The 15,096-nt window shown below is 36.2% G+C and overlaps 1 protein-coding gene across 5 annotated transcripts in view; it reads left to right on the top strand.

Annotated features, from left to right (window-relative positions):
* KYNU (kynureninase) overlaps positions 1–15,096 on the top strand; it is a 110,835-nt gene that overhangs the window by 48,279 nt on the left and 47,460 nt on the right. For all 5 annotated transcript variants that reach the window (XM_087920293.1, XM_087920295.1, XM_026717801.2 and 2 more), the window contains exons 5-8: positions 6,606–6,667; positions 8,805–8,876; positions 11,431–11,505; positions 14,270–14,416. In XM_087920293.1, the coding sequence (XP_087776419.1) occupies positions 6,606–6,667; positions 8,805–8,876; positions 11,431–11,505; positions 14,270–14,416 (356 nt within the window). The remainder of the gene's footprint in view (positions 1–6,605; positions 6,668–8,804; positions 8,877–11,430; positions 11,506–14,269; positions 14,417–15,096) is intronic.

Below are 15,096 nucleotides of genomic sequence, written 5' to 3'. Positions count from 1 at the left end.
AAGAAATCTGTTTTTTTTTTAATCTTGAGTTTTACAATGAAACACAATGTCATTTTTCAAGCCAAAGGAGTTTAAAAAAGGTTTCCTCATGCAATACTAAATACAGCTTTAATATATTTTCCATATTCTTTGAATATGATGGACTTTTATAATTTGGAGTGCCATGTATATTATTGTTGTAATAGTTTATTATTTCGTTGTTTGTGGCACAGTCAGCCAGATGTTCAGGCTGAATTTGGCATTTCTGTCCACCTATCAAATCCTTCCCAAGGACCTGAGATAGGCAGATGATGTTGCTTGATGGTTTAAGCATCAAATTTAAATTTAAGCACGATGTAAGCTATTCCAAGTAAAGTTGCCTTTTACAATTGACTGGTGGTGATTTGGTCAGTGCTGCTTGTCTTCAAGTGGTGTTCCAGATATTTTGGGATTGCACCCAAAACTAGTACTATTGATACTACCTTTGCATTCTTTTGCCACTGTCGTTCTATTTCTTCTTCTTATTAATAATAAGATGGCAGTTATATTTTTATTTATTGTGATTGTTTTCAAAACAGCACTTGTCCATTTTCTGCCTCACAGACGGTGAATTGAATAGTGTCCTTTTAACCATTTGTAATTTCTTGGTTTGAGAATCATATTTTAATTTCCTGTTAGATTTGGGGCTTTATTTTTTAACCTAGATTTGCAGACACAATACCATTAAATTTGCTGATCTCTTAGTGCTACCATGTACCATCTTTTTCCCTCTCTTCCATGGGCTACTTTCCATTTCCCTGCCCCACAGTGCTTTTTTTACATCTAAATTCCAAATAGTAGTTTGGCATTCATCTTCCAAGCTTATTGTGGCAAATTTTACTTTACTGATTTTACAGCAGGTTAATAAACTCTCATTTCTCCCATTTTCACAATGAGAACAAATTACCTTTTCAAGGATTCCAAATTGTGATGCCATTATAGCAACCATCTCAACTGGATAATTACCAGATACTTTTGCCTTTAGGCAATTTTTTTTTTTTAAAAAGCAAGTACAGGATACAACCTGATGAGAATATTCTCTGGTATTTTTCAATAAATGTTCATTTTCATTTAATAGGATGCAAACAATTTACCTGAAAGGAAGGTGTTTGGTTTTGTCATATAAAAATAAACTAATTTAAATAGTTTTGTTGTTGATGCTTTACATTTTATAGAGGAGGAGGAATGACTGGGGCTGATTCTGTAAAACAGAAAGTGAATATTATTTCTCCTGAGATTTATTCAGGAACAGAATAAAGGCTGTAAATAGCATTTCTTTTTGCCATTTAAAAGTTTATGGCTCTGTAATACCTGACTTTTTAAACGAGCGCACATTTTCTTTTAAATGAAGGCTGCAATTGTTAAATGCATTGTGAAATACAGACTCAAGGTCATTGAAGGCCTGGACCCTCTCGGTCCGTTTCCCCCCTGTAGTTAATATGCTGAGCAATGTAAGAAGGAAATAGTGTTCTGTGGGACTCCCCCTCCCCTTTTCCTTCTGCCTTTTATTAATGTGCTATGACCTTGCCAGTATTATATTCTGATGGGATGGAATTATCCTATTTCTTACACTTGTATTTGGTGAATATAATGAATACTTTCCAAAGTTGCAGTAGAAGTAATGACCAAAGGCTGGTGTGTAATCTGTGTGTCTGCATTTTCCTTCACAAAGAAGATTTATAAGAAGGACATCTGGGTATTTAGGCTGTCCGTGATTTTTTTTTTTTTTTTTTTGGTGGTGGTGGATGAATAATGAGACCAAGGGAACAAACTTTATTTTGTCCACTGGACACTTGTTATTGAATATTGTAATAGCTTAATTGGATCATAGAAACATTACTTCCAAAATGCGGTGCAGACTGTGAAGCATCACCATTTTCCTAGGGCATACATAAACTGTTTTGTTGTCATGGAAATCTGATAAAAAGCTTCTAATAAATATATCATTGTAAAGAAGTCCACATGAAAAATGTGATGTCATATTCAATATGGGATATTGGCGGATTTCTGAAGGTGATCTTCAGATTAACCATTTCTTTCTCAGCTGTGCTTTATTCTGTACATGACAAAAAGTAATTCAATTTATTTTTCTAATACACTTTGAAAGAAAATCAGGCTATAAAAGGACCAGGTCTTGTTCTACTACTTTATCTATACTGGGTTCATAGATTTGTAGCAAAATATCTCAAGATTTTCAACTTTTATTTGTAGAATATACTAACATGACCCTTGATGGAACAAGAACAAACAACAAAAAAGGAAGATGACAGTTGTTACCAAACTGCCAGGATATTGTTACTGCAAGGTCTTTTTTGCAGGTCTTATGGAGTGCTGTATCATTAATTATTACTAATTATTAATTTTATAATATTAGTAATTACTACTAATTTTATAAAAAGCCCTGAAAACCCATTTATTTGCTCATGATTTCCTTGAACCAAGTTTCTTTGTATGTGGAAGCCAGGTTAATTCTATTATTTTGAAAGTTCTTGAGGAAGATTGTGTGGTTATTTTAACTTAGGTTTTTAAAATGTTTGGCTATGTTTTCCTGTAAATTATTTTTATTTTGTAAGCCACCTGGAGAGAAATTGTGATAAGGAGAAAGCAGATATCTTGAAACTGGGTTGGTACACAACAGTGTACAGATGGCACAACAGTGATTGCTCTCATTCAAGACAACGATAGGAGGTTGTACAACTTGCCTCCTGATGTAACCGGAACAATCTGGAACTGAACACACTCAAAACCGTAGAAATGGTGGTAGACTTTAGAAGAAACCCTCCCATACTACCACCTCTTACAATACTAGACAACATAGTATCAACAGTAGAGACCTTCAAATTTCTAGATTCTATTATATCTCACGACCAAAAATGGACACCTAACATCAAAAATGTCATCAAAAAAGCACAACAAAGTATGTTCTTTCTGCACCAAGAAAACTCAAACTGCCCAAGGAGCTGCTGATACAGTTCTGCAGAGGAATTATTGAGTCTTATCACCTGCACCTCTATAACTCTCTGGTTTGGTTCTGCAACCCAACAGGACAGACACAGACTTCAGAGGATAATTAGGACTGCAGAAAAAACAACTACTACCCACCTGCCTTTAATCAAGGATCTGTATATTGCACAATTCAGAAAGAGGGCTGTGAAAATATTTACAGAGCCCTCACATCCTGGACATAAACTGTTTCAACTCCTTCCCTCAAAATGACTCTATAGAGCACTGTACACCAGAACAACTAGACACAAGGACAGTTTTTTCCCTGAAAGCCATCACTCTGCTAAACAAATAATTCCCTCAACACTGTCTAACTATTTACAAAGTCTGCACTACTATTACTATTAATCTTCTCATCACTCCTTATCACCCATCCCCTCCCACTTGTGTCTTTATGCTGTAACTTTGTTGCTTGTATCCTTACGATTTATATTGACTGTTGCCTAGTATAATTTGATTGCTTATTGTATCCTATGACTATCATTAAGTGCTGTACCTTATGATTCTTGACTCTTGACAAATGTATCTTTTCTTTTATGTATACTGAGAGCATTTGTACCAAGACAAATTCCGTGTGTGTCCAATCACACTTGGCCAATACAGAATTCTAATTCAAACATAATTGAATTGAATATATCCTTCTAGAACAGGGGTGTCAAACTCAAGGCCCGGGGGCTGGATATGGCCCAAGGGGTATTTAAATCCGACCTGCAGCCCATGGTGTTTCTGCCAGTGAAAATGGGCTCCCATGCTGCCATGGTCTCCTGCAATTCTCTGCCAGTGAAAACGGAGCTCCATTGTCACTGGCAGAGGGTTGCAGGAGACTGTGGCAGCTGAAAATGGAGCTAGGGAACCCGTTTTCACTGGCAGAACACCCAGGCCACCAAAAGTGCCCCTGACACAAGTGATGTCAAGCTGGCCATGCCCATCTGGCCACACCCGCCACGGTCCCCCCAAGATCAAACACAAACCTGATGCAGTCTTCAATGAAATTGAGTTTGAAACCTCTGTTGTAGAATATAAATGCTGAGGGACAATGCGGTTGGAGAACAACATATACATTGCCACAGCAAGTTGCTTTGTAGCCTGAAAACTAACATTATTTACCAACAGAAGTTCAATCACTAATAGAATGCCAATGAAAAGTATTTGGGAAGGAACAAGGAAAATCAAAAGACGTATTCCCTCTCTAAGAGTTATTTCATTGAGACAATATAATACAGAATGTAGTTCTAAAATTGTACTAGTCTTCTTAAGTTCAATTTGGCTTAATAAAGATGTTCCAGGGTCATGTGATTGTTATTTTTACTTTTGCAAAGTAGGAGGGAGAAATCATTGCCTTGGGGTCCAAAATTCACACATAAGATCCCAGAGCAACTGTAGGTTGCGCAGTATCAGTTATTAATTGTAATCGGACTGAAGTACAAGCTTAGAGGTTTGCTTCAGAACATAATAGGTCTGGATCAGCCCTGTACAATGGTTTATCACATATCTCCATTGGTACCATTCTTATTTCTTAGCAAGGCTGTTAAGATGTTCAATAGAAGACTTTATGTAGCTCAGGATTGAACTCTCTGAGCTTGATTGTTTTCTTGCAGATGTTTTATTACACAACTAGGTGATGTCATCAGTGCTAGAAAGGGGTAGGATTTGATTTCTGTTTATTTACTAGTGGTTTGTTCTGTCAGTATTGGTCAGAGTGGTCTTGATGATTCTTTGATTGGGCTGTTGGTTACTGTTCAATTGTTGGTGGTGCATTAATGTTGATGTTAATCTCTGCCTATCTCTCTGTGGATTGCTGGCAAGGGAGTGTTGTGGTCTTTTAGCTTTTTGATCATCTCTTTTAAATGGTATGCAGATGTTGCATTTGAGGGAGCTATGTGGAAACCCCACTGCTGAACATCAGAGAAGCTATAGTATTGTTTAAATTCTCCACTTTTTTTTTCCATTAAAATTGTCTGCGGTTTCTTCCTTTTCGACATCCCACCTTTATCATCAGCCCTCAGGTTTTCCTGCTATTTTCTCTTGAGAAACACACCTTAAAATGTGCTTAACAAGTCAGACTAAAATGAGAAGGTTCTTAAAAGTGTTTTCTGATCAGCAGGTATGTTTTCATCTAGATTGTGAGGGATAATTGCTCTTTCCTTTTTAATATGAATTCACTAGTCCTTTTCTCTTACCAGATCAACTAATAGAAATTGGAATGTATTTTGCTGTTCATAATGTGTTGGGAAAATCTATTAGTAAAATCTATTAGTAGTGGCTATTATATCCTTTTTAATAACATCAGAATTCTGGATTATGGGCTGGGAACCAGTTATAACTCAGTGTTTATATGTGCTGTAATAAACTTTTGAGTAAGCTTTAAGCAAAGTCTTGATTTTTATTAGCATGTGTTTTGCAAGTGATCACTTCAGTAAAGATTATTGCCTTTAGCAAAAAAACAATTTGGAGTCTTCAATGTATGACAGCAATTGAGTCCTGAACTTCCATCATTTTGTGCTGTGGCCATAAATTATGACTGCATCACTTAGTAACAACAATCCTGCAGTTCCAGTTACTGTTGTTAACCAAATCCCATATCAATAGGCGAGACAATTTTTTGCCAGATTCCCACAGCCAAAACCAGTGAGGAAGCTAGCAGAAAGTTTTAGTCCCAGGCTGGCAGGCAAGTGGCTGCTACCAGAAGAGTGAAGGAGAGGATCAACAAGTGTGTGCGAGGGATGGATGGGGAGGGTGTGTGAGAAGTATGGGGGTTGAAGAGGATGCACAAGAGATGTGGGTCAGGGAGGATCTGAAGGAGTACACAGGAGACATGGCACAGATTGGGGTGTGCAAGGGATATAGATTGGGGAGGTTGCATTAGAAACACAGATTTGGGGAGGGTGCACAGGGTTGTACAAGTGGCCAGTGTGGCACAAGTGCAGGGGGGTTGTGGGAAGATGCATGGGTGGGGGAGATTGACTGTGGTGAGTTGCAACTTTTCCTGCCAGCTTCCCAATAGACTTTCTAGAGAAACTGGCAGGAAAGGTTGCAAATGGTGATCATATTATCACAGTGTTTTGCAAACCCATCATAAGTATGGAACAGATTGTGATTTCATGGCTGCAGGGGTACTTGGATGGCCAACAATCTGAAGACCGATCATAACCATCATTCACCCAGAACCATTGTATCTTTGAATGGTTGTAGGTTGAGGACTACCTATAATTATTTATATGGAAAATATATATTTTTAGACCAAAGCACAGTCCTGCTGAATTTGAACAAAGTTTTCATGATGAAAGCTAATCAACAGATGGATTTTAAGGAAGGAAATGTTGCTGCCTCATTATCTACTTCATTTGCCACACTAGACTGATAAAAAATAAATATTTTCTTGCTAAAGTAGCGTATTGAGATGGTCAGGAAAACATTTTCATTTCATTGGTCCATTGTGACACATCCAAGACATATTTACCTTTCAGTCATTAGAGAGACTTTGACAGCAAGCTAATATCATGGGGATTTGAACATCATTGGAGCAGACCTTGTGGAGGACAAAAGCAAAAAAATAAGGAAACATCTGTGAAATTGCTTTTCAGGGGCTCGTAATGAGGAGGTAGCATTAATGAATGGTTTGACAGTTAATCTACATCTCCTAATGGTAAGTCATAATAACCTACATAGTGTCTAGCTATGTGAAACTATGCAATAGATAGTCCAGAATTTGTTTGTGCATCTGTTGAGAGAACAATACAATGTGTTACCTCTAGCTGGATTAAAATTTGTCCCTTGGTATTTGGGCTTAGGAATTCTGAGTAATGTACTAAAATAATTATCCTAGGTTTACAAACACCCCCCCCCCCAAAAAAAAAAAAAAAAGGTAGGATGGGTTATATATCACTAAGGTGAGAATTGACATGAGTGATAGTAGTGATGGAATGAAGTGACTCATTGCTTGCCTTCAAATCATAGCAATAATATTTTGGGCTGTCAAAGTGCTTTGACATGGAGCTAATCAATACTTAACTTTCAAATGTCATGGAAACTGTCCTAAAACAAGATATGCAAGCATATACTTACAAAAAAGAAATAGAAGATAGCTACTCAACTCCTATGTACATCCTCCTCTTGGGTATTTGGTATCACAGAACATGAAAACAGTGTGAGGGTTTGCTAGATCTTAATTATCAGATAATAGAGGAAACTAGCAAACTTCCTGCTCATATAAGTCTACGATAGGATAGGCTTGATTTTTGTAGAAAAAGCAAGCATACCTTAAATATCATGTTAAAAATCATGCTCAAAAATAGGTTATACGTATTGTTTGTTTTGAAAAATTTAGCCTAAGCTCACTGAATTTTATTTCTCTGTGATTTATGGCCCATTTTTCCCCTGTTTTATTATTATTTGTCTGATATTTTGGCATGTTAGTTTCTCATATTATTTAGAGAAAAAATGGGAAACTAATTTTTCTAGAACTATCTTTTGATTCTGGTCCAAACTGCGATGCCCAGCCTTTGATATGATTGAAATTAAATCTGGCTCTGTACCATGGCACCAAATGAGGCCAGATGGATAGCTGTGGTTAGTGCATATGTTTATTTTTTAAATGCATACAATAAAAAAATGTTGGTTTCTAAATAACATCAACAGATTCTAATCAGGCAGTTAAAACAGAATTTAAAAGTATGCAAAACTCTTGCTTCCATGTGCCTCTTTAAAGTGACATTTTGATTGTTACCCTGACATTCTTCAGAAGCTATTACAATGCAAAGTAACTTATTTGTCAAGAAACTATGGCTTATTTCTTTCAAATTTCCAGAAGTGAAAGGAACACAAAACTTTAGAGATACATAAAGTAGAACTACATTTCTGCACTTTTTGAGAAACACTATACTACTTTCTGTATATACATTGATCTTGTATAGATGTTGAATAGAAATTGATCACAACAGAATAATATAGTGACATTTCTATCTAGCAGCTCATCTTTTCATAAGTGTTCTGAAAAATTTTAATGTGTGCTGTATTTATATATAGCACATATCTTAGAACAGTTTGTTCTAATGTATTCTCCAAGTAACATTCTGAAATATAATAGATTTTATTCCATTTTATATGTTGTAAGAGGGTTTTTTATACAATTCTTTTGTTAGACAGAAACATCAGGCAATATATCAACAGATGTTGTTATACTGTAATACACATAAACCCTCTTTTTATTCTTAATGCTAGTTAATGTATATGGAATTTGGTTACATTTGGGATGCCACTATATGCCCATTCCTATTTTAGGATAGAATTTACAAATTTGCCATACAGCAAGCAAATTGAGAAAAAATGTTGCTTTGCATTTGAATTCCTATAGCATCTTCAAGTAATTTGATTCCTTCTGCAGTAAAAAAAAAAAAAAACTTTATGGAGAAATATGCTAATTATCTTCACTGCCTATAAGAAAATATATAGAACATCTGGATATCTGATTGTATGATATAAAGAGAAACTTGTATATATCGATTACTTTATAAGAGCCATGGTGGTATAGTGGTTGGAATGCTATAGTTCGATTCTCACCGGTTTAAGGTTGACTCAGCCTTCCATCCTTCCAAGGTTGGTAAAATGAGGACCCAGATTGTTGGCGGCAATAAGCTGGCTCTGTAAACTGCTTAGAGAGAGCTGTAAAGTACTGTGAAGCAATATACAGTATAAGTCTATGTGCTATTGCCATTGCTATCTTTTCAGTAGGTTAATAAATGTTTCATTTTAGATAACATAAATCTGCTGTTTTATTTTTACAGTTGACATTTTTTAAGCCTACGTTCTATCGCCATAAAATCCTTTTAGAAGCCAAAGCATTTCCTTCTGATCATGTAAGCAATTAATATTTCAACATATTTATGCTATACAATTTTGTATGTTGCAAAAAACTATTTCTTGGACATTTTAATTATTATTTTAAATAAACCTTAAAACTCCCAGTTAGACACAATACTTTTGAGATTGACATTTTTTTTTACTGATTGGCCTTTTTTTGTTGTTGCTGTTCAAATAAAAATTGTATGGGAGTAAAAGATTGAATTGCCACACTGATTGATTCATCTTTTAAAGATACTGAGCAAGCTATTGACCTAAATCAACAACAGGTTGTAAATGTTTTATTAATTCTTGTTGCTGTTTTACTTTATGAAACCAAATCAATACAAAGCTCACACCATTAACAGTTTTATATCCCCAGACAGATAGAAAAATTCCTGTTGAGGCTGCTTTAGATTACTAAATCAAACATCATTTGTATGCTACAAAGTAGGACAATAGCCAATGCATCATGGATTATTACACATTTATCTTCACTTTTGTGAGTCACCACTGATATCTCAAACTTAACAAAATGCTTGGAAATTAATGAGAAATTTGTTCAATTAAACATTATAACATTCCCTCCAGTAAACTTATCATATGGGGTAATACAGATCAATTGGATTTTTTTTTTACAACAAATACTTAATTGCCATTCATAAGTTGCATACAACACAGCTTCCATTTTTCAAGATACTATGTTTGCGGAAAATATTATTACATATATTCAGGATTCAAACAGTGACAGGGCCATTAAATCTGAAGTGCTATATGGAATGCAGTTGTAAAGCTGAAAAAAAGTTGCTGATGATAACATGGGATACCAACTACAGACATCCAGTCCTAATTCTTCCTCATAACTCCATCTTCAAAAGGAAACTCTAATAGTGCTTTGTTCTTCCCACAGTAGGAAAGACTTAGAAGAAAAAAGAAGACCTTCCCATTGAGCCTTTTCTGTGCTATGACCTGGGGTGGGATTCTACCAGTTCTGTCCGGCTCTGTAGAACCGGTAGCTCTGAAGAGCAGCAGACATAGAACTTGTTCAATGTCTGCTGCTGTTTTGGCCCACCCACTTGGGCTCTTACCTGACCCTTTTTTCCTGCTTTTTCAACCTCAGCTGCTGTGCAAGGCACAGCTATGGTTGAAAAAGCAGGAAAAAAAGTGCTTTTTCAAACAATGCTTCCCTGCACGCAGTGCTGCTCAGTTGTCCAGGCAGCAAGCTGATAAAGATTTACACACGCGCGCAGCATGCAGGGAAGCACATCGTAAATCACCGAACTGGTAGTTAACCCTGGCTATGATCCAGCATTGCTAGTGGATCTATGGGAATGAAGCAGATAGGCAAGCAGATTACATCTGAAGAAATTAGCCTTCCATAGTCCAATCATAGTGAGAGAGAAATGAGCAACCCAGATGGTTACACAATGCTATCATGGACATACTGTTTCTCATCAAAAGTATCCATCATTTTTGACATTGCCTAAACTGTCCAAGAAGATGGTCAATGATTTTTCTCCAGTCACCTTTATGTTCTGATATTTCCTGATAATCTCCAAACCAAGTCCTAGGAAACCTAACCAGGGGTGGGATTCAACCAGTGTGACTACGTTTTGCTGCGCACACATGTAAAACAGCCTTAAGCTGTGCTGCCCGGACAGCTGAAAAGTGCTGCAATGCAGGTGCTCAGGAAATAAAGGACAGGTAAGCACCCGGGAGGGTGTTGGGCCAAACAGGAGCAAACACAGAACCGTTTTGGTGTCTGCTTTTCTTCAGAGCTACCGGCTCAATAGAACCGGGAGAACTGGTAGCATCCCACCCCTGATCGCTACCCTGCTCAGTAGCAGAACCACAGGCAAGGTTGGACATCCCAAAGGTGCTTTTTCAAGAGGCATCTGGACTTTTATTTTTCTTGAACTGAACCTTCTTTATGAACTGAAGAAGCTTCTTGGGTGAGAAGTGAAATGTCTTTAAGGAAAAACAAAGTCCAGTTGTCTTTTTAAAAAGCAGTTTTGGGACAACATGACCTGAATGACTGAGAATCTCCATAGAGATGGTTGGACAAGTGCAGTCACTCGCTGGGACTATGTATCAGGTTATCTGGTTTCACATATGGTGTGGATCCCTAGTATGTGTTATAAAAATATAGATAATCCCAAGGGGGCACACTCTTTGCTACCATCTAATGGTCAATGGATATTTGATCCCAGGTCTAGTAGCCCTGAAATATGTCTTTGTAAACATGCTAGGTCATAACAAAATAATTTATCAAGACAGTTACTTAGCACTATTCCTATCTTTAGAACTTAAGGAACTGGTTGATATCAGCATAATTTATATGTCTTACTCAGTATTATCTACTCTGATTCACAATGACAGGCATTTCACCCCGCCTACTATTTCATCCTTTAAATCACAAATGCCAGTCATTTGATCTACTGTAAAACTCTTTCATGCAGACTTTTGTGTATCCTGAGCCAAATGTATGTATTAATTGTTGTTTATAACAAAATGATTTTTGTTTTGCTTTCACATCTGTTCACTTTTTTAAAGTCATTTTTTTTTCCACAGTATGCTGTTGAGTCCCAGCTCCAGTTTCATGGGCTTGATAGGGAGAAGAGTATGCTTATGATTCAACCACGAAAGGTTTGTGAAACATGGTTTGCCTCATGCTAGACCACTCAGGGCCTTCGGCATGTATGAAGCCCTCAGCACACTACTTGAAGCATAAAAAATGGTACCATTGTATTTTGGCAGCAAAATGGCTAAATTTCACTCAGACTATTTTTCTTCAGCAAAAAGCTTGATCCTCCTGAAACTCAAAAACATTCCACGGTTGCAGTTTTTCAGGCTAATTGTGGCCCTTTTTGGTTTTTCACAGGTTTTGGTCAGAAATTGGAGTAGGAAGTCTTGGGGGATAATTGCTCCCCCAAGGATGAGAATAATCCTTATCCTCATCCTTAAACCCTAGGAAAACAACTCCCAAATTTCTTTTTTTAAGGGTTGTACAGAAAGTTATCTTGTATTAATAAGCTTCACATTAATTTCTTCCTAAATGTGGAGATAAGGATGACTGCGATTCCCAGCAGCTTGTTAACCAGTAGCTTACATGCTTTTATAGCAATGGTAGATACATGTATTTGTTAATTTATTGTTAACTTCTTTCTGAAAGAAAAGCTGATGTTAAGAGTACTATTCCTCTAGTTTTCTCTGCTTAATTTTTTTTTTTTTCTTAAGTGATGCTCAGGTTAGTTTCACTTGAGGCAATAACCAGAAGGTAGAAACCACATGATTTGGGTATGAGACATTCATGCACTGGACACTTGTACAGGGTTTCTCAACCTTGGGTACTTTAAGATGCTACTGTTCTTAACAAAAACCTGTTATGACTGAAGTATTGTCATCGTATTACTGCAGTAGTCATGGTAAACTTTCTGGTTAGGAAAGAAGTGATTTCCAAATTTATATTAAAAAAATGCATTCCAGTTGTTTGACATGAAGAACTTTTAGTACTTTTCAGTAGAATGGCTGATGACCTTTTGATTCCAGAAGAAAAGTTTGTCAGCGAAGAAACTCTTCTCAAGTTCTTGATAGATGTTCAAAGATAATTAATGATAATAGAAATTACTTTCAAATTAGTAAATCTTAGGCCAGTGTTTTGCAGTGATGTATTTAAGTTAATTTGAAGTTTGCGTTGATTAACTGATCCCTTGGTGATGATATGTTTTACATCATCTCTTGCAGTGAGGAAGTGAAGAAGGGTTGGAATGATTTTGGCTTTAAAGCATCAAAAGATCTTGGTTTTTTTTTTTTCTTCATTGAATGTTTTTCTTTAGTTATTAACTTCAGAGTTTTGTCATCTTTGGATTATTTGAATCTTATTGTTCTGAAATACAAATAACATTGAGTGAAACATTTAATAGCTTTCTGTGGGATATGGGCTGTTTCTGAAAGTATCATGAGGAATGTATCAGTTAGCTTCAGTCTTGGTGCCATTAATAATCTTTTAATCTTGTTGTTTGCATGCTGAATTTGGCAAAAAATATTTAAACCCTAAGGTTGCCAAATAAGAACTTTGTGTGACAGGGAAAAAAAAAGATATATTCATTCATTCCATTTGCTCCTGGGCTCTTTTATTAACTATTTCACCATTTCTTCTTTTCAGTCCCCTAACAATAGTTGTTTTTTTTTGCAAAATCCTATTCACCAATAATCACAATGATTTATCTTCATAATACTGGTAAAATTATATTTGGTATTTTTACAGCACTTTTTAAGTGCTGTGAATGTTTTACATGGATTCTTGGAAGTCGTTATAAAAAAGTTTAAAGGTTAAGTATTGGGCTGACATAACTTTACTATTAGGTCAACTTCTCAGCATTAATTTTAACAATTCAGAGAAACTGGAAAAAAAAATAAGAAAAATTTCAGAGGTGGAGAGAATAATCTTTATGAAGGAAGTCAAAGGAGCTGGACCTTGAGGACAGAAAACTCAAGAGGGGTAGGAGAGCATATTTCAATCGCTGAAAGAATTTCACACAGAAAAAAGTCAAAAGCTGTTTCTTAACACTCCAAGGGGCAGGGCATTGAGGAATGGATTTCAAGTATAGGAAGGAAGACTATAAATGCATGTTAGAAGAATCCAGGGGGCTGAACTTGACTTTCCCACAAGCTAACTTGAAAACTAGTTAAACAAGCACAGAGAAACCCAAGAATTCCTGCAAAGCCACTTATTAGAAAAAAAAAGAGCAGCCTACAAAAATGATTCCAGCAAATGCAGCGTATCAGAAGCAAAACCTTAATATAAGGTTGAAAATTAGGAACCTGTGTAATATATATTTCTTTGCTTTAAGCTATTGAAGTTATACAGTGGGCCAGGCCATTCTTATTGGGGGAAAGGAATGTAGTCTCTCCCCCTCCCCCTTCTCCTCCCCCCTTCTCTTTCTCTCCACTGAGCTCCCATTAGAGACTTAAAGGTATAGTTGTCTTCTGCAACTGTTTCTCCATTGCAGAAATTCCTTAAAATTATAATGAATAATTCTCACTGATACAACCCCTCCATGAACAGTTCTAGGAGCTATACATTTGTCCACCTCTTTGTATCTTTTTTTAAAAATCCAAATGATTAATTCCACTTTGAAGTATTCAGGCAAATAAGTAAAGTATATAAGGAAGCAAAATGAACCGTAATTTAAAAAAAAAACACTCAAAAGCTTAAGGTAATGATTACTTACCTATTTAAAAGCTTCTCCGGGGTTCCTAGTTTTGTATCTCACTGCAATTTTAAGAATTTGTCTTTGATGGCTTCCTGCACTCAGCAAGTCATATCATAAAAAATACATTATGAAATAAAAATGACAATTCCATTACTTCCAGGGCTGATATAAAATATGTTCTAACTTTATTTCAGGGAGAAGAAACCTTGAGAACTGAAGATATCCTTGATATAATTGAGAAGGAAGGAGACTCAATTGCTGTAATTCTTTTCAGTGGGGTGCAGTACTACACTGGGCAGCTGTTTGACATACCAAGGATAACAAAAGCTGGTCAAGCCAAGGTATAGTTACTGACAAGCTCCTTAGATTAGTCTTCCCAAAACCTAACAATGGGTAGATGAGTCAGAAGTGCCAGTCCCATAATTTGAGTCAACCAGGTCTGGGAGTTGAAGTTACTAGTACTTCTAGATATGAATTTTCCCTAGGCTCTACTAAACTCCTTTTCATGGAGTGAAGTGGAGTGAATTGAAGAAAAATGTCAGTCAATACGGTGATAATAGAAACCAAATCATGTATTCCTAATGTTGATTGGTCAGTCCTTCTCAGATTTTGACATATATTGAAATTGATAAATAATGCTGATATTTCTGGAAAGCATTTTAAAATGTCAGTTCTTCAATTTTCCAATCCGAGGCATAGCACTGAAGGTAAATTTAATTAAAGAAAAAAAAAATCTACTGACATTAAGCTAGAGAGTTAAATAATTACCATGAATATATTATGCAGAGTTCCAGAATTATACATTTCTAACCTGTACATTTTTGTTTGTTTAAAACTACCTACTTCACTGTGAATTAGATGTGCTTTCTACTGATTGGCTTATTTAATGCCTAGACAACCTGTGCATTAAATATTACATCAGGGCTGTCAAACTTGCGGCCCACGGATGTGTCATGTGCTGGCCACGCCCACACCCAGTTTAGAAAAGGGGAAAAAAGTTGTGATACCTCACGTTCTGATG

Source organism: Pseudonaja textilis, chromosome 1, assembly GCF_049901715.1.
Source record: "Pseudonaja textilis isolate UNSWEBS1 chromosome 1, rPseTex1.2, whole genome shotgun sequence".
Taxonomy (NCBI): Eukaryota; Metazoa; Chordata; class Lepidosauria; order Squamata; family Elapidae; genus Pseudonaja; species Pseudonaja textilis.
This window is presented reverse-complemented; position numbering and strand designations above follow the sequence as displayed.